At 35.7% G+C, this 25195-nt stretch overlaps 1 protein-coding gene across 3 annotated transcripts in view; it reads left to right on the forward strand.

Annotated features, from left to right (window-relative positions):
• The window catches only part of STAG1 (STAG1 cohesin complex component), a 430559-nt gene that overhangs the window by 164689 nt on the left and 240675 nt on the right, over positions 1–25195 (forward strand). For 2 of the 3 annotated variants that reach the window (XM_061194629.1, XM_061194628.1), the window contains exon 5: positions 21133–21229. The exons of the other annotated variant lie outside the window; for it this stretch is intronic. In XM_061194629.1, the coding sequence (XP_061050612.1) occupies positions 21133–21229 (97 nt within the window). The remainder of the gene's footprint in view (positions 1–21132; positions 21230–25195) is intronic. 3 annotated transcript variants of the gene reach the window in all.

Raw genomic sequence — 25195 nt, forward strand, 5'->3', positions numbered from 1 at the left:
ATTGCTTGAAACAAGACAAAGACTAATCTGACATGCACAGTCTTAGAAAGTGTATATAGATGTTTTGTTGTTTGCAGCATCATTGGGCTAGGATATGAATGTTTCCTAACTGGCTGCAGAAATTCTGGACTATGTGAACACACATTTTCAAGAAAGTTAAAAGCTACATATCCTCTATTAAAACTCCAACTTTCACTCTTCACTCAGAGATACGTGCCTTGGTGTGTTTCTTGCTGGCTTCTCCTTGTGAACTCTGTTGTCTTATGACATTAAACTTGATTGCGCTTAGGTCTTTTCTTCCTGTCCGTTTTAAGTAGGTCTGACAAATATTAATCTGTATTTTTACTAAGATCCTATATTTTAACTGAGAAGAGTGTGATTAACTGGACTAGACAGGGTTATTCTGGGCGATATGATAGGAAATCATTTACCTAAAATATCCACAAGCCTAACTTTTTTTATGAAACACCATTATTTCATAATTTAGGTATCTTGATTTCAGAAGACACATTAGAGACAAATATTTTGTACTTTGAAAGAGTTGTTGCCAACTTTATGACAACTCACGCATTAACAGCAAAACAGGTGTATTTTCACTACAGTTATCTGTCTTAATAATCCATGTCATCATATCCACCCATGTATCTTAGATTTGTATGCTATGATATCACTTCCTGGTCATTCAGAACCAGCCATTTCACACCTTTCCCCACACTGCATACAATAGCAGATTATTCTTCAGTTATATTAAGCTCTGGCAAGGTTTTTTTTTTAAAGATGTTATTTTAGAAATCCTTTTAGAACTATTCGGTTTATAAAATGTTTCTGATATTTAGTCATTTCATAAATTACAGCTGGAATTGATGAATCCCAGAGTAAAATGGAAGAGAGAAAAAATAACTAGGATGACTTTAACTCCACTTTTCTGCTGCTTGTGCAGAAATTCCAGAATAACCTTCTATTAGTAGTTGAAGCCATCGTCAACACAAAGCAGTTGAGAGTCCTGGCAAGAGATTGAAAGGATGTATAATAGGATTTAGGACAGACTTTTCTAGCATAATTATTAATAGCACCCTCTTTCACCCTGTAAGTGTTGTAGTTTGTATGATAAATTGTAATGATACTGTAAGAATTGGTAAAGAAATGAATGCAAGATAAAGACGTTAGAGGACTAAAGTTCTTGATGAGGCTCAAAAGGCAAAGTGTGAGTGTAAGACATTCTGTACTAAATGGACAGAGATCATACCAGGTAGTATGGAAATTTAATGATTTCAAAGATGGAATAGTTCTTAGGTGTCTAGGATGTGAATGGAGAGTTTGAAGTAAAAACATTGATGGTTTTTTAGACCAACGGAAGTAAAAATTGTGTATCTTAAGATATCAGATATATCTTTATTAACATTGTTGAAATGGCTCTGGATGGCTTGATTGGGGTAGAGGGGAAGACTTTGAACCAAGAAACAAAGGTTCAGTGACTGGGGGTGGAGAGAGGGGTGACCCTAGAGGCTACTTAATGTATCACAAAAAGGAAGGTGGTGGTAGGACGGTAAGCCACCTGGCATGGGTCTTAAAGGCTGATGAGTTTCGAATGCTGATAGATGTAGGGTGGCTCGGATATGACAGTAGTTAGGAGAGGCAGTTATCTTAAAGCACAAAAAAGGAAGTACTGTAGTATTCTGGCCATAGGGAAAACAGCCAAGTTTCAGATTGGGCCAAGGAGGTAGAGACAGATTTTGTGAATTGGTTGAATGTGTAGAGGAATTTTACAGCGAACTGCTAGTTCCGGATGTTTTCAGAGGAAATAGTTGGGAAGGAAAATCAGTGGAAGAGTGAATTAAGAGAAAGAAACCAAGAACTGTGTAGTATTCTAGAGCAGGAAAAAAATGGGATAACTGTGTTTTTAATGGTTGTAGATGATACAGATTACATAGTCATTTTAAGAGATTTACTGACTTCAGGGTTCAGAATAAACTTGGCTTAAAATGGTTTGAAAATTCAGTGTATGCTGTCCAGGTGTTCTTAGCTTTGATTGACGTAAAATGGACCCCTATTATTCAATAGTGGGGAAAATACTGCACTGTTAGAAGACAAAGTTGTCATTATTTAGCTGGGATGGTCTTGGGAAAGTCACCAAACATCTTTCACCTGTAGTTTCCTTATCAGTAATTGATGTTCTGCCCATGAGGCTTCTTGTGAGAATCAAATGAGGCTGATTTATGTCAGTGTATTGTGATACAAAATATTTTAGTCATGCTTGGTTTATGATAAAATTCAAAGCTCACCTTTCAGTGAGGCTTAATGTGGTTTTGAATCTGTATTTTGTGTTTGTATTTTGTATTTGTAGATATTGTATGGAATTCTAGAATACATCATGTTAAAATTTAAGTTAAGGCTGGAGAAAGTTATAAGGAGAAGGATTCTGAGAGGTTACGTTTTGAGCCAAGAAAGACCTTGCCAAGCATATGTAATGTCCCTTACCACAAATTAATCATGTTCTTTTAAAATGTGTATTAGAGAATTTACCATAAGAAAATGCTGCTTAGAATAAAATGCTGAGGTTAATAAAAATAACTCATTTGGACATTTTTAGTTGATTTCTTTTGATATAAGTATCTCTTCTAGCTAGGGAGTAGTATGACCATACAAAGAAGCATAGCAGTTCAGAATAGTTCCACATATTCTCTGACACTAATTCACGCAAAAGAGAAAAATAAAGGCATGTAATGAGTGTCTCTTTCTCATTTTTTGTTGTTTCTTTTTTTACTATTAAATTGTTGGCAACTCTTTGCTTATCTCTCAAATTATATATTTATATTTGCTGGTTCATGAAATACAAACCTCTTGAATCACTAATTTAACTTAAAGTCTGACATCATTAGGAAGTAGCAGACCACATTTGCTCTTCAGTTTTCCATTATCAGCTCCTGCTGATGGCTTACCGAAAAACAGGTGGTCAAAGTTAACTATTATTTGAAAAACATCTGTTCAATGTGAGGCAAACTCCCTTAGCGTTCCTTAAAGTATGTACAGCTTCTTCCAATCACGTTTAATGCAGGAACTTCTCTCATACGAGATACTAGCTAGATACTTACGATAGGCTTGTGTCCCTCCCTGTCCCGTCCCCCCCACCAAAAAAAACCCCAAGATTAAATGTTTTTGGATATCAGGAACTGTGGCAAGCACTTTTTGTATCCACTATACCACCGTCCACAGTAAAATGCATATATTCAACATTTAGTAAATAGTTGACAAATAATGTTAATCACCTCACACCAGTCAGAATAGCTATCCTCAGAAAGTCTACAAATAACAAGTCTTGGAGAGGATGTGGAGAAAAGGGAACCCTTGTACACTGTTGGTGGGAATGTAAATTGGTGCAGCCACTATGAGAAACAGTATGGAGTGCCTTAAAAAACTAAAAATAGAACTACCATATGATCCAGCAATTCCACTCCCGGGTATATATGTGGAAAAAATGGAAACACTAATTTGAAAAGATACGTGCCCCCCAGTGTTCTTAGCAGCAGTATTTACAATAGCCAAGATATGAAAGCAACCCAAATGCCCAATGGACGAATGGATAAAGAAGATGTGGTGTATATATACAATGGAATATTACTCGGCCACAAAAAAGTGAAATCCTGCCATTTGCAGTAATGTGGATGGACCTAGAGAATATTATGCTTAGTGAAATAAGTAAGACAAAGAAAGACAATACTGTATGATATCACTTGTAATGTGGAATCTAAACAGTAATACAAATGAATGTATATGCAAAACAGAAACAGACTCACAGATATAGAAAACAAACTAGTGCTTACCAAGGGGGGAGGGGCAAGGTAGGGCTATGGGATTAAGAGAAACAAACTACTATGTCTAAAATAGATAAGCAAGAAGGATATATTGTATAGCACAGGGAATTATAGCCATTATCTTGTAATAACTTTTAATGGAGACTTATCTGTAAAAATACTCGATGACTATGCTGTACACCTGAAACTAATGTAATACTGTAAATCAACTATATTTCAATAAAAATTTTTAAATAATACAAATGAATCTATATACAAAACAGAAACAGATTTACAGACAGAAAACAAACTTATGGTTACCAAAGGAGAGAAGGAGTGGGAGAGGGACAGGTTAGGAGTGTGCGACTAACAGATGCAAACTATTATACTGTATATAAAATAGATAAGCAACAAGGATTTACTGTGTAGCACAAGGAATTATATCAAATATCTTGTAGTAACCTATAATGGAATATAATCTGAAAAAGAAAAACTAAATCACTATGCTGTACACCTGAAACTAATACAATATTGTAAATCAACTATACTTCAATTAAAAAAAAATTTTTTTTTAATGGTAGAATTTTGAATCCCCAGGATTTTGTTTCTTTGATTAGAAGTAAATCAGTATTTTCTGAAATATTTATTGTTCATTAGTATTTCCTTTAAAAGTCTTAAAATTCATTTATGTATATTAATGCAACACCATTCAAAATCTTAGGGATTGATTTTGAAATTGCTGAAGTGATTGAGAAGAACAAATTACACTTAGAAAATTCTGAAAATGAAAAGTAACAAGGGACTCACTCTACCAATTAATAGGCTGTACGTAAAGCTACAGAAAATACTAATGCACGTGATTGGCTCAACAACTGGCAAATGGATCAGTTGAACACAGACAGACCTAAGTATAGATGATAATTTAATTTGTTAAAAAACGTGTCGTGCCTGTTTCTTTCTCTTCATAATTGTCACTTGATTAACAACTTGAAAAAAATGCAGAACTTTAACTCCTATCATGCACTGAAGTCTAAATGTAGTAGAGAATTAAATATAAACAATGATGTCATAAAACTATTAGAAAAAAATTATATGAAAAATTATTGGATTTGAGAACTATAAAAGTTAAAAAGCAAACTTAAAGCAAATATTTCACTTATTTAAAAGCCTTTAGTATTTAGCCTTTTACCATTATATAGTATCTATTTTCTGTTTATTGCTTTTAATCTTAAATGCCAATTTTATGTTAATATTACCACTTCAGCATTTCTGGTTTTGTTTATTCACCTAGTATTTTCTTGATCCATATCTTTATTTTCTTCTTTTTATAAGCCAAATTTTATTTAAGTAATATATGTACATGATTTTTTAGAAAAATCAAAGAGTACAGTGACCAAAATTGCAGTCGGTCATGTCTTTCCCTACCCATTCCCAGTCCTGCTCCTCAGAGTAATGTTTTTATTTCTTTTAGCTTTTTCTTCTGATATTTATTCTACATAATTATTTAGTGTCATTTTTGACAGCAGTTTGCTAATTGAATATGATGAACAGAAAGTATTAAGTACAAGCAAACCTTAGAAAGACATATACAAAATAGAGGGCAGTAACCCCCTAAAAACATTAGGGGCCCCATGGCCACCTCAGTTAAGTATTTGGGTATTCAGTGGTTGGGGCATGTCATCAAAATAGTGAACTAGTGTGATGTTTTATGGAATGTAAAGATGATCAAGATATCTGTGCACTGTTTTGGTGGTCAGACTCAAGTGTTGCCCCTGGTGGCCCCCACCTCCTGCTATTCATGTTCTTGACCCATCCCTTTGAGTGTGTTGAGACCTGTGACTTGCTTCTAACCACCAATTATATAGCAAAGGTGATGGGAGGGCAATTTTGTGATTACACTATGTTATGCAAGACACTATCTTGCTAGCAGGTTTGCTCTCAGGATTCTCCTTGTTGGATTGACAGGTAATTGATCACGTTGGAGAAGCCCATGTGGCAAGGAACTTCTTGGCCCTGAGAGTTGTTTCCAGCCAGTAGCCAGCAGGGGGTCAAGGCCCTCAGTCAACAACCAATGGCAAGGAAAGAAATTCTCCCAACAACATAAGTGAGCTTAGAAGTAGATTCTTTCCCATTTGAGCCTCCAAATGAGCATGTAGCATAGTGAATATCTTGATTGCAGCCCTGTGAGACCCTAAGCAGAAGATTCAGCTGAGCTGTATCTAGATTCCTGACTCTCACAGATTGTGAGATGTAGATAAACAAGACAGCTGTTTATGACAGAAGGCAGGAAAATTAACACAGTGCTGAAGCAACACTGTGAAAGTTATACTTTTGTCCATTCGAGGTAAAAACAACTTACTTTGAGTGGTCCTTGTTAATTGGAGAAAAAGGCATTAGCCAGGTTAGTAGCTGCTTATGAAGTGCCAGGGTCTGCAACTGCCATGAAGGTCACCACCTGATTAAGCTTATGATGATCCATAGTTGTTCTCCAGGATCCATCTGACTTCTCTGTTGGCCAAACTGGTGAGTTTAATAGGGGTATGCTAGGTTTCACCGCCTTTGCCTCTTTGAAGTCTTTGATTAAATTCTGTAATTCCCCTGGGGATGTAGTATTGCTTCTAGTTTATTATCTTGGTAAGGAGACGAAGTTCCATGAACTTTGCTTTAGACATTCCTACCATAATGCCTCTTATCCCATGGGTCAGAAAGTTAATGTGGGGTCCTTTCAGTTGCCAAGTATGTCTCTTCCAAGTATATATTCAGGAACCAGGGAAATAACCACAGGGTGAGTCCCTGGACCATTTGGGCTCACTTTCAGTCAGACTGGAGTTAAAACCCCATGTATCACCTGACCCATGTATCATGTATCACCATAAGTCTCTAATTTAACTTGTGGACCACAGTGCCAGGAAATAAGGGCGATTCAGAGACAGTGTCTATTAATAAGAGTATTTCCTTTTTACAGTACATAGTACCTCTGATTAATGGCTGCAAGTCTCTGGGGAAGGATTAGAGGAGGGTGTATGGTGTGACTTGCAATAGCTGTGCAGGGTCCTTTTTAAAGGGACCTGGTTTCCACTTTGTTCAACTGACTCTGGATCTGTGAGCTAACCCAGGTTTAGTAACTGGTGAGAAGGCTATAACTCTCCAATGTGTTGGAGACAAAGTTAGACTTCTGGCTACCAGACCTAGAGTCTTTCCTGTTATATAAATTAAACAGTATTCTACTAGGCTGCCCACCTGTTTTGTTCCTAGGGGCACTGTAATCAGTTAGCTGCTGCCAAAAATTTCTGTGGGCCAAATCATTCTGGTGACAAGTACATCCCTGCCTCCCTTTACAGGTAATGTACCCACCTTGTCTTTGATGATTAAGTATAGCCACTTGGGCTGTATTAGCTTGGCTCTCATCATCTCCATTGATGATCTTCTTAATGACCACATCCCCTACACTCATACCAGGCTCACAAAGGAGAGTAACCACAGACCTTTGTAAGAATGGGAGATGTAGCTCCTCCCTTCACTAATTGCTTTCTGGGCCCTCTTGTGTAACATAGTTGAGGAATAGCAGTATGAAATTCTCACGTGATAAATCCAGTCCAACTCCCTAAATCATTAGATTCTTTCCTCCCTGCATCCATATCAGTGCCAGGAAAGCTCTGGCATCTCAACCTTTAAATCCAACTTTAAGTGCACCAACTAGATAATTAATGATTAGAGCCATTTTCAGGTGCATGGACTAATGTAGTAAATCTGATATCTCTACTAAGTGCACCCATGTCAATTAATTTGTCCTGATGTAGCATTATATTTCATCCTCTTTGGTCAAATACTTCAGGAATCTACTCCGCACATGGTTCTCCAATTTCTGTTGGGTATGTAAGCTATTTCCTCTTGGGTCATAGTGTGTACCTGTACCCCTGGAGCATGCTGAGATTTGACCCTAGTTATGGATCTAATGGCAAAAGGAGTTGGTTGTGGTGGGTCTTCAGGAGAATGAGCATCCTCCTTCAAGGCATCTGCCCATGTGAGATCATCAGAAGGTTTTCAAGCCATGGAAGGCTAGTGTTCTTAGACGCTGGAAAGCAAGCTACTTCCACTGGTATGGGAGGCTCCCAATTAGTGGTGAGGGGCTAAGGGAGTGGGAAAGAGGTCAAAATTGTTAGTTTCATCTAAGACCAACTAGATATCTCCATTCTAATATCAGGATCTCATTCTTTCCCGATCAAGGTTTTATTTTTCAAATGAGAAACTTGATGAGATTGAATTCAGCTGTTTTTGTAATTCAGCAACCTACACAATTAAATTTTTAGCTTGACTTTCGGCAATATCAGCCCCATACGTATAAGAAGAGATTCTTCCAGGGGAATCATGGAAGCTCTCTGGTTCTCACACTGTGACTTAAGCTGAGAGTTAATGGACTTGAGCTTGTCATTTTTTAAGTGCTCAGTTGTACACAAAAGTATCTATCTCATACTGCTGTCCTCACAGTTACCACTACTGCTGTAATAGCAAACATAGCAGCCACTTAAGTTCCCAAGGCATGTGCTTGAGTTGACACTTCATCACAATGAACCACAGGTGTTAGCTTCACTGATTTTTCTGAAACTACTGTATGCCATAGATTACTAGCATCCCATTTCCTTGGCGAGCAGCTCAGCCCTGTGCTTAACCCCAAGGGCATGACCAAACCAGTCCCCAAATCTTATCTTTACTGGTTTATCATTTGGAACCACTCCTGGGACTAATTCTGTACCAGTCTGGATTCAATCAGGAGTCGAAACTACAGAGTAATTTGAATTGGTAATATGCATTATACATAATTACTAAACTATGATAGAAGAGTTAACTATAAAGATGTAAAAATAACACTAAGTCTCCTAGGGCTGAAGGAGATTTCTCAAGGAAAGACAGCCTTGGAAGAGAGGGGTTCCCTTCCCCAGGCGGGGGTTCAGACCTTGTTGGAGAAAGTGGACTTACAGCGTGTTGAATGACAGAGAAGTTCACTGGATTGCCTTAACCAGAGCTGGTTCACAGTTTCTGGGCAGCAGGAAACAGTATTCTGAGGTACAGTCATGTTCAGCATGGTAGACAGTTGTACAGTGAAAGATGAGGCACTGCTGCCAGCATGAGACCTGAAGCATGCCAGTGTCTCTGTCAGTAGGGCTGCATCAGGAGGGTAATCACTAATCCCAGGCTGGAGTACAAGGTTGCCAAAGGACTGCATACTCTTGGCATAAGCCTGGGACAAACACCACTGGATTTCCTTTTATGCACTTGCTGCTATTGGACTATGCAGCAAGAGCAAGAAAAGCTAGACTCCGACATATCGAAACCAGGAAGAGAAAACCCCTTTCCTTCTGCAGTGTCCTTCCAGAGCTCTATGCTAATAAAGCTTAAATAGTGCTTACTGTGAAAGAGAAATGCTTATAAAGTCCAGTTCATTATTATAGAGCAGATACTGAAGGGTAGCTTTGGAGCCGAGTCACAGTAAATTGATAACTGATGAAGAGGCTTTCCTTAAATGTCTGGTGTTGACAGCTATTTGCCTTCTTGAGAGGCATTGAATGCAGATTGGATGCTCTGTATGTAGAGGTGGAGTTTGTATAGATTATCTGACTTTAACTGTTGGTCCTGACATTTATGAGATTTTCTCTTTTTCCTTGGAATTTATGAATTTTATCTTGACTTGCTTATATGTGTCATTTTCCCATTAATTCTGGCAACAACTAGATAAGCTATGTTAATGTACAGATGTAAATCTTTCACTGATCAGGTGGTTTTTCCTCTTAAAATGATCAGTTTAATTGTATTCTCTTTTTTCCCCTTCTCAAACACCTGTACTTGTTAGTCTTAGATATATCTACCAAATCTTTTACCCCTTACCTCATGAATTCCATTTCTGTATTTTTATTTTGTGTTGAGATTTTTTTTTCCCCATTCAACTTCCAGGACGTTAAATTCATTCTCTGTAGTGATTATTCTTAGGTTGATCCAATGAATATTTAAATTTGATAGTCTTTTTTTTTTTTAGACTTCCAGAAGGTCTTTTTATGCTTTAAATCTCCCATCTGTTTCATATATACCCAATTTACTTTTTCTTTTCTCCTTCTTGATTGCTGAGTCTTTTAGGCATATTATTTTGCTTTGACTTCTTAAGGCTCTTTTCAATTTGGGTGGTCAAATCCAAATTATTAGGATCCCTCCATTGGCACAAATTCGTATATAATAGGTGTTGCCATGGTCTCCATTCCTGTGAGTATCACACTAACCAACAGTTCTGTTAATTGGATAATGTTTTCCCAGACTTAGGAGTAGGAGGCAACTCAGCTTATTGTAATAGTCCCCTGCAATTCCTCTGAGGCCAAGAATATAAAAACTTTACATTAAGAGAAGTGATATTTAAAATGTCATTTTAATTTATCTGTACGATTTTATTTAGATATCACTATTACAGTACTCAGCTTCATACCTAGTTAGGTTATCAGATTAAACTGAAAAGTATACTTGTTGACAGAAGCTTTCTATTTCACAGGCTGAATAATACAAAACAAAAGAAAAACAAAACTAAGATTAGCATCAAGTAAAAGTATGAAATGGGAGTTATTTTTCTGAAAATGGCATTGAAATGATATTACAATCTGTGATTCCATTCGTAACTCTGGAATAAAATCTGGCCTGTCATGTGATGTCACACCATTTATCTGAGCTTAAAAACAAATTTCTCTAAGTTTAGGCAATAATATAGTTGTGTAAAAGGACAGTGATATGATCATATTGGCCAGAAACTGCAGTTAGTTAAAACACAAAAATCAACAAGAAGAAAAAGCAGCCTTTAGAGAACTCTGAAAACCAAGAACATTTAGCTCATATCTGAGGGTAGAATAACAGTCTAGTTTCATGGAGTAATAAAGAACTCTTAGTCTACCTATGTAGTATTTATTTTTTTATTTGCATTCACAGAAAGCATGTATATGATATTACTAAGGGCTATGGTGAAAAAAAATCATCTAAATATTAATTTATTATATAGTGATTCTTGGTTGGGAAGAGGGAGGGCCCTTTATTCATTTAAGATTCCTAGTTAGGGTCTTTAGTTTATGAAGAAACTATATTGCCATCTGCTTGTATTTCTCCAAAGCAAATGAATCTACTCTTAAGCAACAGTATAGAATACTAATTCTCTATGACCTTGTCTGTTTAACCAAGGTCCTATCAAATGGTCTGCCGAAAGAAGTATATTTATCTAATAGAGTTTGAAGAATGTGCACTCAGTGTACTGTGTAGATATCCATATTGAATTGATTATCTTTTTTTAAGGTTTAGTTTATAAGAAGCTTAGAGGCAGATTTAAAACTCATTTTTAACCATGACATTGACTGTTCTGTTTCACATATTTCTATTTCCTCTTCTTATCCTTGACATTTTCTTTTGTTTTCTCTTTAGTTTTTCTTTCTCAGTTTTTAAAATATTATACTCCTAACTACTACAAATTTCTTCTTATACTGTAATATGATAAAATCATATAGCAAATGTCATTATATTTATCATTTGACTGTTATCTGTGATTCAGATGCTGGCTTATGGTTTCCCTTTAAGGATCTGTGGCTAAGTTCTCAGAGATTTTCATTTTAGTAAAGTCTTAGGTTTAAACTTCTTGGAATGAATCAAGGGCAAGCCTGTCAGTGTCACAGTTTGAATTTTTGTATATCTGTTTGTATGCTACTATAAATGCATGTGTGTGATACCATTTACTTTAAAAGTAGAATCATACATTTCTCTTTTTACTTAATATGTCACAAATAACTTACTGTATCATTAGTGCTAACGTATCAATACAGCTCATTTGTATAGTTACATTTTATTCTAGTTTGGTGAAACCTTCTTTTATAGACATTTAAATTGATAATATTTTTGCCCCAGTAAACAGTACTTACAGTATCCATGCAGGTGAGTATTATTTCTGTGTAGGAAGAAGGCTGCATATAAATATTTATAGCCAGAGGGGCAGATTTTGGCAGAGATGATTGGCCACTTAGCAAAAATTTATTTTTCTTTTTTCATCGTGGAGAAAGTTCCAGGAGGGTACTGGCCAAAACAGACTTCATGTTTCTGCTCCCCTTTTATCTAGATGTGGCTAGTTTACAAGTTCTTGCCAATGAAGTATTAGAGAGAGTGATATGTACTACTTCCAAAGCTGAATTACAAAAATCTGCCATGCTTTTTCTGTGTTTACTTCTTCCATCAGCTGTATATTGACTTTTCAGGATCAACCTTAGAAACCTCTTAGAGAGGATAATAGAGCCTCTGTCAGCTTAGGTCCCAGAATGATTGTGTGACTATACCTTGTTTTTTAGATGTTCTAAGGCTATGACCTTCTCTTTGAGAGGCTGTGGGTATGTTATTAGAAATGTTTCTTCTTGTAATCTTGGAGTGATATCTTTCCCTGCTCCCTAATTGAGGACAACCAACATTTAAATGTAATGTGTCTCTCTTAAGGTGGAAGCTTAAATCATTGATTTAGAACTTCTTTTATTATAAAGTATGTGAAGCTATAAATTTCCCTCTAAGCACTGTTTTACCTGCATTCTACAAATTTTGATGTTGTATTTTCATTATCATTCACTTCAAAATATTCCGTAATTAGCAGAACATTTGGGGATATTTTAGGTAACGTTTTTGTTACTGATGTCTAATTTAAATCCATAATGGTCCGAGAATGTGCCCGGTGTTTTTTCCATCCTTAAAAACTCATAAAGACTTGCTTTTTGGTCTTTTGGTGCATGTTCAATGTGTACCTAAAATGAATGTGTATTCTCTAATTGTTGGTGTTGTGATTATACATGTTGATTAGGTCATGTTTATTAGCAGTGCTGTTCAAATCTATTTTTTGTTTGCATGTTTTGTTTGCTATTTTTTGTTTGCATGTTTGCTTCTGTTATCAGTTACCAATAGACATACAGTAAAAATCTCAACTATGGTTATCGATTTGCATATTTTTCCTTTCAGTTCAGTTTTTGCTTCATGTATTTTGGGACTCTTGTTATTTGGTATATAAAAAATTATAATTGTTTTATCTTCCTGATGAATTTAGCACTTTATTATTATAAAGTATTTTTTTTAGTAATGTAAACACTGACATTTATTTATTATTTTATTTATTTATTTATTTACTTATGGCTGCATTAGGTCTTCGTTGCTGCGCGCGGACTTTCTCTAGTTGCAGCGAGCGGGGGCTGCTCTTCCTTGTGATGCGTGGGCTTCTCATTGAGGTGGCTTCTCTTGTTGTGGAGCATGGGCTCTAGGCGCAGGCTTCAGTAGTCGTGGCTCGTGGGCCCTAGAGCACAGGCTCAGTAGTTGTGGCACACGGGCTTAGTTGCTCCGTGGCATGTGGGATCTTCCCAGATCAGGGCTTGAACCCGTGTCCCCTGCATTGGCAGGCAGATTCTTAACCACTGCACCACCAGGGAAGTCCCATAAAGTATGTTTTTTTTTTATGTTTGTAATTCCTTGTTTTGATTTCTTTGTCTGCTGTAAACATAGTCATAACAGCTTTTTTTATAGTTAATGTTTGCATGGTATACATTTTTTCTCCCTTTTAGTGCAACCTATCTGTGCTATTATATTTAAAGTGTGTCTCTTGTAAATATCATGTGATTGATTTTTATTCAGTCTGGGTAGTTTTCTTTCAAGAGGAGTGTTTATTAGTCTATCTGCTTGGTTTTGTTTTCTTTGAGAAGTTTTTATGTTGCTTTTATTTGAAAGATACCTTTTGGCCAGATACAAAATTCTAGATGGGCAGTTTCTTCTTTTTTATTTCCTCTACCTTTATTGAGATAAAATTGACTATATGATTGTGTAAGTTTAAGGTGTACAGTGTGTTGATTTGATACATTTGTATGTTGCAAAATAATTACCACCATAGCTTTAACTGACATCTCCATCCCTTCACATTATTACCATTTGTTTTTTCTGGTGAGAACATTTAAGATGTACTCTTTTAGCAACATTCAAGTATATAATACAGTATTATTAGCTATAGTCACTGTTCTGTATGTTATATCCCCAGAATTTGTTAATCTTTCAACTGGAAGTTTGTACCCTTTGACCAACTTCTCACCATTTCCCTTACCCCCAAGCCCTGGTAAATACTACTCTGTGTCTATTTCTCTGAGTTTGGCTTTTTTTTTTTAAGATTCCACATATAAGTGTTATCATATAGTATTTGTCTTTCTCTGACTTACTTCACCTAGTACAGTGCCTTCAGGGTTTGTCCAAGTTGTTGCAAGTGGCAAGATTTCCTCCTTTCTCATGGACGAATTAGTATTCCATTGTGTATATACATATACCACGTTTTCCTTATCCATTCATCTTTTAACAGACACTGAGGTTGTTTCCATATTTTGCCTATTGTGAATGCAGTGAACATGGAAGTGCAGATATTTTAATAAAATCCTGATTTTAATTCCTCTGCATATATATCCAGAAGTGGGATTTCTGGATCATATGGTAGTTCTATTTTTTAATTTTTTGAGGAACATCTGTACTGTGTTATGTAGTGGCTGTACCCGTTGACATTTCCACCAACAGTGCACACCCTCACCAACACTTGTTATCTCTTATCTTTTTAATAGCTGTTCCAAACAAGTGTGACAGTAATATCTCATTGTGGTTTTGATTTGCATTTTCCTGATGATTAGTGATGTTGAGCATCTTTTCACGTATTTCTTGGCCATTTGTATTCCTTCTATGGAAAACTATTCAGTTTCTCTGCCAGCTTTTAAATTGGATTTTTTTGCTGTTAAATTTAGTGATTTATTAAATTTGATTTAATATAGAAATGCAATTTTATGTAGTATAGAAATGCAACTGTTTTCTGTTTGTTGATTTTGTATCCTGCAACTTAATAAGTTTATTTGTTCTAACAGTTTTTTGATGGAGTCTTTAAGATTTTCTGTATGGAAGGTCATATCATCTGAAAAAAAAAAGTTTTACTTCTTCCTTTTCTATTTGGATACCTTTTATTTTTCTTGACTGATTGCTCTGGCTAGGACTTCTAGTATTATGTTGAATAGGAGTGATGAGAGTGTTTGTTCACTCTGGTCTTTCCTGATCTCAGAGAAAATCTTTTCAGCCTTACACTATTGAGTAATGTTGGCTGTGGGTGTTATATATGGCCTTTATTGTGTTGAGGTTTGTTCCTTCTATACCCAGATTGTTTTAGAGTTTTTATCATAAATGAATACTGTATTGTGTCAGAAGCTTTTCCTGCACTTATTGATATGATCATGCAGTTTTTATCTTTTATTCTATTAATGTGGTATATCACATTTATTTTTGCATCTTGAACCATCCTTGCATCACAGGACTAAATCCTGCTCAATCATGGTATATGATCCTATTAATGCATTGTCGAATTTGATTTGCTAATATTTGTTGAGGATTTTTGCATCTGTGTTCATCAGGAATATTGGCCTTTTCTTGTGGCATTTTTTGTCTGGTTTGGTATCAGGGTAGTACTGGCCTCATAAAATGTGTTTGGAAGACTTCCACACTCTTCCTTTTTTTGAAAGATTTTGAGGAGGACTGGCATTAATTCTTAGAATGTTTGTTAGAAGTCACCAGTGAAGCCTTCTAGTCCTGGACTTTTGTTTGTTGGGAGGTTTTTAATTACTGATTCAAACTCCTTGCTAGTAATTGGTCAGTTTAGATTTTCCATTTCATCGTGATAAAGTATTACTAGGTTGTATGTTTCTAGGGATTTACTCATTTTTTTCCTAGGTTGTCCAATTTGTCGTTATATGATTGTTCATAGTAGTCTCTTATAACCCTTCGCATTTTTGTGGAATCAATTGTAACATCTCTTTAGTTTCTGATTTTATATTTTTGAGTTCTCTGTCTTTTTTTCTTGGTGAGTCTAGGTAAAGGTTTGTCAATTTTGTTTATTTTTTCAGAGAACCAGCTTTTAGTTTCATTGATCTTTTCTGTTGGCTTTTTAGTCTCTATTTCATTTACTTCTGCTCTAATCTTTATTATTTCCTTCCTGCCACTAACTTTGGGCTTCATTTGTTCTTTTTTTTTTTTTTCAAGTTCCTTGAGGTGTAAAGTTAGGTTGTTTATTTGAGATTTTTCTTGTTTCTTGAGGTAGGTATTTATCACAGTGAACTTCTCTCTTAGAACTGCTTTTGCTGCATCCCATAAATTTTGGTATGTTACATTGCCATTTTCATTTGTTGCAAGAGAAGAAAGGAATAGAGAGGAACTACAAAAACAGCTTGAAAACAGTTAACAAAATGGCAATAAGCACATACCTATCAATAGTTACTTTAAATGTAAATTCGCTAAGTTCTCTAATCAAAAGATACAGAATGGTCGAATGGGGAAATAAATAATAAATACATTCTGTATTGAATTCTTCACTACGGTCATTGTATTCTTGTTTCAAAATTTCTGTTTGGTTCTTTCTTTTGTTTTCTGTCTCTTTGTTGAACTTCTCATTTTGTTCTTGTATTTTTTTCCCTGATACATTAATCTTTTATATGTGTTCTCTTATAGCTCTCTGACCATCTGCAGAACAATTATTTTGAATTCTTTGTCAGGCAATTCCTGGATCTTCGTTTCTTTGGGCCAGTTACTATAGGCTTACTGTATTCTTTGGTAGAGATATATTTCCCAAATTCTTCGTAATCCCTATTGCTTTGTTTTCCTGTTCATGCATTTGAAGAAGCTGTTACCCCTTCCAGACTTTATAGACTGAATTTGATAAGGGGAGGCCTTTCACCTGTGGGTGAGAGGACACTGGATCATGCTGTGACACTGGGTATAGTGATGCAGGGTGACAAATGTGGGGGCATGTGGCAGCTTGGGTCCATGTGGGCATGATGTGTCTTTAGCTCAGGCCACTGGGGTCCACACTGTTGACAACTGTGTGGTTCTTGATAAGCACTGTGGGGGATCTGCAGTAGTTCTAAGCAGTGCCTCTAGATTTGTCAGCTAGGGACCAAGGCAGGCTGTGGTAGAGGCCAGTCACAGGCACCCTTGTAGTGATGAGGGCCACTGCAGAGAGCAAGGATTGGGGCCAACTGTGGTCTCATTGGCTGAAGTGGAGTCCCTAGCCATCAGCTTCCTCTCCTATGGTTTTTTTACAGTCTCCCCACAGGTGTGCACACTGCATTGGAGGCTGGTGGTGGGCATTGGACAGGGGTATGCAATGCACAGCTTGGGGTGGCTAAGTATAGGTGGGCATGCTGGTGCTGGCCAGTGACAGGAGGCAGGACCTGATCTGGGCCCACAAGAAGCTGTGGGGTGCCTTGGTTTTAGGTGGTGCTCACCGGTGGCTGCATATCCCTCCCTTCCACCACATGCATGCTCATTGCAGTGGAGGCCAATGATGGATGTCAGGCTAGTAGTGCACAGTTGGAGGGGCAATCCCTGAGCATGGGCACAGTGGTGGGGTTCAGTGTGGGTGGGTGGTGTTAGGCTGGTATCTTGCATTTGTGCAGCTGCATCAGCCCTAGTTGGCTGCACGTGTGGCTCCCTGGCTCTGCTGTGGGTGGGTAGGGATTCAGGTGGCTGGCGTCTTATACTCTCGCAGCTGTAGAGAGCTATAATGTATATATTCTCTCTCTCTTTCTCTTTCTGTATTTATTTATTTATAAAAGAGCATATAGTGGCTAATAGTGTAGGTCTTGGTATTGGTGGGGGAAGGGTGCAGAGAGGGACTCAGGAAGTTGGCCTCAGTGAACACAAACACAAATACCTGTGGGGGAAAAGCTGGCAACATCTGTGGGGGTCTACAGTGGCCTTTGGCTTCCTCGTTGGTGAAATTTGCTGAGTTTGTCTGAAGAGCAGGTCTCTGTGAACTGTGATCCCTCTGGCAGCTTGTCTGCTAATAATAGCTTCTGCTTTTATTCCTTGTTCCTAGCCAGCTCAGTACATCTCAGGTTTGCTGGTCTAGGTGGGGCGAAACCAAAGCAGGACCACTGTACGTTGCACTGTGAAGCTGGAGAAGCTGGTCAGTCACCCCACACTTCTTTTCTTGGCAAGAGGAACTCTTTCTAACTGGGAAGTTCCTTCTGAGCACTGAACAGTGCCAGTTTGGGGAATGGGATGATGCAGGCAAAATGGAGTTACCTTCGTTTTCTTCTAATGTGATTATTCTCAGTTTTGGTGTTCTTAAAACTTCGTAAGTGGACTATAGAGGTCTCCTGGATCTGGTTTTGTTCTTGGATAGCTGTTCAGATGTTGATTGTTATGGGACGATGGAGAAGCTGGGTTTTATCCCCAACTGACGGACAGTTTTTTCTTTCTTTAAATATGTCATCCCATTATCCACTGACTTTTATTATTTTTAATGAGAAGTGTGCCATATATCTTATCCTTTTGTCTCCTGTATGTACCCTATGGATGCTTTAAATTTTTTTCTCTTTATTGAAGATTCCCAGCTATTTAGTTTTGATGTACCTTATGTAGTTTTTTGTTTTATCCTCTTCTTTTCCCCATCAGCCAAGGCCCTATATATTATGACAGGTTGTATCATCCATCCACCTGTGCCCATACTTGGCAGTGCCTCTAACACTCATCAGTCTCTGCCAGTCTAAGAAGGGCTTATCTCTCTGGAGTTAGTTGTTTAGATTCCTTTGCCCCTACACGTCTCTGATAAAGGTATAACTTTGTTTCTTTCCAGGTGAATAACCAATTATATCAGTATTATTTATTAAATAAACCACCCTTTTCCATCTAAAATTGAAATATCTCCTCTGTTAAAGCTTGTTTTAAATATACCTGGATCTGTTTCTGTGCTCTGTTGTCTTGTATTACTTTTCTAGGCCTACATTGCTTTCAATCTATATTGTTTTCAGTACTTTTGTATTGTTTTAATATTTCTAATGCTAGTCCCTCCTTGTTAGTCTTATTTATTCAGAATGTTTTGGGCTCTTCATATATAACTGGTGGGATTATAAATTAACATTTATGCTTTGGGAGCTAAAGAAAAATTTGGTCACGGTGTTCAGAGTGCGTTCACAATGCTGGGCCCCATAAAGAAGTGGGGAAATGGCTTCCTTCTCTGCTGTGTGCCATACTTCATTACCTGGGTCACAAAGCATTTCTGCTTTGCTCCTGAGTCTCAAAGTCACTGTTAACCTGCTCTGTCCATTCTTAGGCCTCACCATCATTTTTAGCCAAGAGGGCCTGAGCACATTATGCAACAGAGGTGAACCCTGAACAGATACCATGCCGTTCTTTCTTTTTCTTTTTAGCCTCTCCTACCACCGTTGTATTTTCTTTGTACTTTTAAAACAAAATCTTCCAGACACTGATGTGATGAGACAGAGAAACAGTGTTATGTACATCAGCAGTTAATAATAAAGTCCTCCCTTTCATATTAGAGAAGGAAATACAGTTGCTCCTCAGTAGAAGAGATCATTAAAGAAGGGAAAGGGGTATGCTCCAGCAGAATGGGTTAAAATAAAAGGGCTGACAACACCTGGTATTGGTGAGGATGTGGAGCACCTAATATCATACATTGCTGGAGGATGTATAATTTAATACATCTGTTTTGGAAAATTGGATGACATTGTGTACTGGCCCTCCATATATATGTATTCTGTTTGTTAATAAGTCTGCTACTAAGTATATATACAGCAGAGAAAATGTTTATGTCAAACAATGTGTACAGGTATGTTCATAACAGTTTTATTTGTGATAGCCCTAAGATGGAAACGACTCTCATGTACATCAGTAGCAAAATGGGTTATAAAATATGCTATATTAATACAATGAAATACTATCCAGCAGTACAAACAAGGAATTACTGATAACACATACTATAACATGACTGAATCTCACTGATAAAACATTGACTGGAAGAAATCAAACACAAAGTACAGTATTATATGAATTTCAAAAACATATCTACTGTAAAGGAATAATAGTTAAACTATTGACATTTGTGATGGTTACTGCCTGGAAGGGAACATGAGGCAGCCTGTTTCAATTCTGGAAATTTTTTTATATTTTCATTTTGGTTATGGTTATACAGGTGTATGTATATGTAAATTTTCATCAAGGAGTAACTTAAGACTTACGCATTTCCTGTATATAATTATACCTTATACCTAAGTATAAAACTAAAAATTTATTTAAAATTTTTTAAAAAATTATTTTTATTGGTTTCCTGTGCTTTCCCCACCTCCCATCCCCAGAAAGACCCGCAACAATTCTGCCTGGTAGTATGCTAAGTGAAATCACATTAAATTTATCTAGCAATTTGGAAAGACTTTATTGATACAGCACTAAACCTTTTTTTAAAAATTCAGTATATGAAACTTATTTAGGTCATTTTCTATATCCTGTAAGTTTTTTATAATTTTCATCATTAAAATTTATACAGTCTTTGAGTTTGTTTTTAGATGATTTTCATTGTGAACAGCCTTCTCAATCTATTTATATTGCTTATATATTGCCAATATTAAAATTTTATTTTGTACATTTATCTTTTGTCAGTTGTCTTGTCAAATTTTTTTATTCATCTTTCAAGTCAGTTTGGTAGAGACTCAAATTTTCTTATCAACTATAGGAAAGGAGAATTGTGTTTACTAATATTTTACTAATTTTTGCACAAACTAAAAACTTTTAAAATCTGTGTTGAATGCTTAGGGATGCATCCTTGTCTCATTCTTTTTTAGAGCTGAAAAGTGTTAAGGATTTCAACAACAAATATGTTGTAGTCTTTGTCTTTATGTTGTTTACCAACATATCACATGACACTAGTTTTTCTAGACATTTTTTATTAAGCTTGGCTGCAGGATTTTTATCAGATACCTTTTTGAGATCTAGTATTAAAATCATTTATTTTTCTTCTTTACGTTGTTGATAAATTGAATTGTTTGAGTTCCTAATATTGAGTCATCCTTGTATTCCTGGGGAAAAAATGCATTTTATTATATGTGGTGTGTATTCTTTTTATGCTCTGCTGGGTTTTCTGATACTCAGAAAGCTTGTATCTATGTATAAGTGAAGTTACTTTTTGTGTTATTTTCACGATATGGTTTGAATATTAGTATCTATAGTTGTTTAATAATTATTGGACTTCATATGCCTGGTAAAGTCAGGCTTATATTGTGCTCTATTTTGCACGAATTTCTGAAACCTAGTAATTTACCTTTGAATCGCCTTGCAACATGAGAGAATCTCTACTTTTATTTGGCTACAGAGAGATAATTTTAGGTAAGTAGTTTTCTTGTTTAAATAGATACACATGGAAAAACAGGAATTTTTTGAAAATTTATTTGCTATAATATAAATTTTTTAATTTTTAATTTTATGTTTTTTTCCCCCACAGTCTGTGGTCGATGACTGGATTGAATCATATAAACAAGACAGGGACATCGCACTTCTGGATTTAATCAACTTTTTTATCCAGTGTTCAGGATGTCGAGGTACAGAATGTTGGAATAAATGATGTACATTAAGACTGTCAGTCCAGCAGTGTCAAATTTACTTTACCTTGTGTTAGTCATTTTATAATTCATCCTGGAATTATGTGCTCATCTTTTTCTGATAAAATTATTTTTATTTAAGTATATATATTTTTTTCTGGTTTAGTTTTACTCAACAGACTTCTGAATTTTTTAATATTTTGAAGGAAATCTGAAATTAATGAATTTATGAATTGGCTTTTTAGATCATAAGATTTTATAATTAATATTTACTGATATTATTTGTATCTGTGCTCCATATTGTAAACTGTACTAGTTGCTAAAATTCATTATTTTGAATCCTCATGTTATAGATGAAATGCTTGAAGCTTAAATAATTCAAGGTAACATAAGTATGAAAATCAGTTTTCTTAAGTTTGCAGTCATTTGGAATCCATAGGCAATTTGTTAAAAGTAAAGTTTTATTTTTATCATATTAATAGATAACTGATAGGTACTTTTCTTCTCTAGAATAAATATTAACAGGTTAAATTGTACTATATGGGGAAAATCAGTTGGTAAACACCGTTCTTTACTTACTAATACAGAAAGAATGGTTGTCTTTTATTGAGATCACTGATCAAATTGATTTCTTGAAGGCTTTCTTATTTCTGACCAAGTTATCGCTCACCATATTGACATAAGAAGTTTATCAAATATTTACAGAGTACCTAAGTTATACTAAGCACTGTTCCAAAGTATACAGATATTATCAAGACAGCCTCTGCCCCAGTATTGAGTACGTTTAATTTTTAAAGAAGGCTTTATCTCAAAGAGAAAGAGGGAAATATACCAATAGTTTACTAAAGTGCTCAGTGCCATGAAAGTAATAATAATAAAACTGGTTACAGTTTAATGACTAGTATGTGCCAAGCTGTGTGCTTTACATACATTAGCTCATTTAGTATTGGTTTGACACTTCTATCAGTCAGATGTGATTTTTATTCTGTAGTTCAGGAAACTGAGAATACAGGGCTTAGATTAGTTTTTGGACATCATACAGTTTGTAAGTGCCAAATTCACGATTTAGATTCAGGCTTGTCTCAATCTGAAGTCTATATGTCTAACCAGAGGGTAGTGCGGGGATAACAAGGAGGAGCTTCTGATCCATCCTAGGCTGTGTGTTTCTGTGTATGTGTGAATGTGGGGATATTTGTAAGAAAATGCATCTCAGAGGAAGAAACTCTACCCTGGGACTGAGGTTGAGTAAGAGAAAATTGAGGAGGAGAAAGGCCAAAGTTAACAGATTGTGTAAAAATTCCGGAAGACAAGAAAATACAGCACACTCCAGGACATAAAGAGAGTTTATAGCTGAATCCTAGAGCATAGAGACAGGTGAGGATTGGCAAGAGATTAGTTTATTTGAAGGAAAGTGAGTTTGTTAATTTTACAGTCTTAAAATGGGAAAGGCAAGCACTGAGTGATGTGCTTTACATATGTTATCTTGTCTAAACTGTGAAGGGTCCTGTTAGATTGAGTTTTGATTTTAAAACAACTGGTAGTCTTAAAAAATTTTCCTTTTGTAATTCATTCCCATGGTTCAAAAAACCAAAAAAAAAAAAAAAGAGATATGTAAAGGAAAAAGCCTTTACCACTTCTTGCCTTCCTATCTATGTCCACAGAGTTAATTGCTCTTAACTACTTTGTTGTATATTCATCTGTCTGTCTATCTATATAAATAGGAAATATATGCTCTTTCCGCCCCTCCCCCCCGCAAAAGATACTGGTGTATAGAGAGCTTTCTTGGTTTCCTTCCTTCCCTCCCTTCTCCCCTCCCCTCCCCTCCCCTCCCTTCTTTTCCAGCATCATAGCATTCATTTCTTTGTGTGTATGTACAACAATTTATTTAACTAGTCTTCTGTTAACAGACCACTGCATTATCTGTAGTCTTTTGCTGTTACAATGAGTAATTTTGTGTGTACCTTATTTGCTCCTGGTGGAAGAATGTCTGTAGGTTAATATATTTGTAATTATATTAGATATTGCCAAATTTCCTGATATGGGAATTGTACCCATTTTTACTCCTATCAGTAATATATGAAAATGTCTGTTTCTTCTTGGTCTTTTCAACAAAGTGTTTTTATCAAATTTTTGTATTGCTCTTAGGAATGATTTAAAAATATGTCAGTATGATTTTTTTAAATTGAGGTGAAATTCACTTAAACAATTAACAACCATTTTAAAGTGGGCAGTTCAGTAGTTTTTAGCACATTAACAGTGTTGTGCAACCACCTCTCTCTAGTATCAAAACTTTTCTTTTTATCACCCCAGAAGAATACCTAATATTCATTACGTAGTCATTCCTCTTTCCCTTCTTCCCTGCAACCCTTGGCAATCACTGATCTGCTTTCTACTCCTATGGATTTGCCTGTTTTAGTCATTTTATGTAAAAGGAATTGTCCAATATGTGACCTTTTGTTTCTGATGTCTTTCATTTAGCATAATGTCTTCGAGGTTTATCCAAGTAGTAGCATGTATTGATAGTTTATTTCATTTTATGTATATGTTACAATTTGTTTATCCATTCATCTGTCGATGGACATTGGGTTGTTTTCACGTTTTGGTTGCTGTGAATATTGCTGCGAACATTCATGGACAGATATCTGCTTGAGTACTTATTTTTTAAATCTTTGATGTAAATACCTAGGAGTGAAATTGCTGGATCATGTGGTAATTCTATTTTAACTTTTTGAGGAACTGCCAAACTGTTTTCACAGCAGCTGCACCATTTTAAATTCCAGAAATGTATGAAGATTCTTATTTCTCCACATCCTCTAAAACACTTTTATTTTCCGATTTTTAAATTTTACTGACCTAGGGGTTATGAAGTGGTTTCTTATTATGGTTTTGATTTGCATTTTCTTAATCACCAGTGATCTTGAGCATCTTTTCATGTACTTTTGGCAATTTGTATATCTTTTTTGAACAAATGTGTATTTGATCCTGTGCTTATTTTAAAATTAGATGGTTTTTATTTTTGTTGTGAGTTATTAGAGTTCTTTATACATTCTGGATATTAAATCCTTATCAGATATACAACATGCAACTGTTTATAACTTGCAACTATTGGCTTCCCGCTCTGTAGGTTGTTCTCTTCACTTTCTTAAAGATACTCTTTGATGAACAAAAGTTTTAAATTTTTATGAAGTCCAACTTACCTATTTTTTTATTTTTTTGCTCATGCTTGTGGTGTCAAATCTAAGAATCCATTGCAAATTCTAAGAGCCTGAAGATTTATCTCTATGTTTTCTTCTAATAGTTTTATCACTTTAGATCTTATATGTAGGTCATTGATCCATGGTTAATTTTTGTATTTGGATGATTTAATTTGTATTTCTCTTACGAGTGTGGCTTGAGAGCCATTTCTATTTCTTTTTCTTGAATTCTCTTGTCTTTGTCCCTTGCCACTTCCTTTCAGCTGTTTTCGTAGTTCCTGAAAAAACATTTGACAAAATGGATTTTAAAACATTTTAATAAAACAGACATAGATGCATATTTTCTTAATATGTTTAAGAGAGAAAACTTACTGTCTCTCACATCAGTGCAGTATAGTAAAAATCTAAAATAGACCGAAGTACCTGTGAAACTGTAGTAAGCAGATATTAAAACATATGAAAGAAGAGAACTACAAAATACAGCTACACCAAGATACCATTTTTGCCTATCAGATTGATAAAAATTAAAAGTCATAACAACACTCTGTTTTTTAGGCTGTGAGGAAACAGACACTATTACATTGTTTGTTGGAATACAAATTGATACAATTCTCATGGAAAGAAATTTGACATTATCTACCAAAATTACATATGTTTTTATCTTTTGACCTAGCCATCCTGTTTCTGGAATTTTGCCATGAAGATATACCTCCAGTTTTATGAAAACAAATTCACAGGGTTACTCAATACCATATTGTTTGTACTTGTAAAA

Source organism: Eubalaena glacialis, chromosome 6 (assembly GCF_028564815.1).
Source record: "Eubalaena glacialis isolate mEubGla1 chromosome 6, mEubGla1.1.hap2.+ XY, whole genome shotgun sequence".
Lineage (NCBI taxonomy): Eukaryota > Metazoa > Chordata > Mammalia > Artiodactyla > Balaenidae > Eubalaena > Eubalaena glacialis.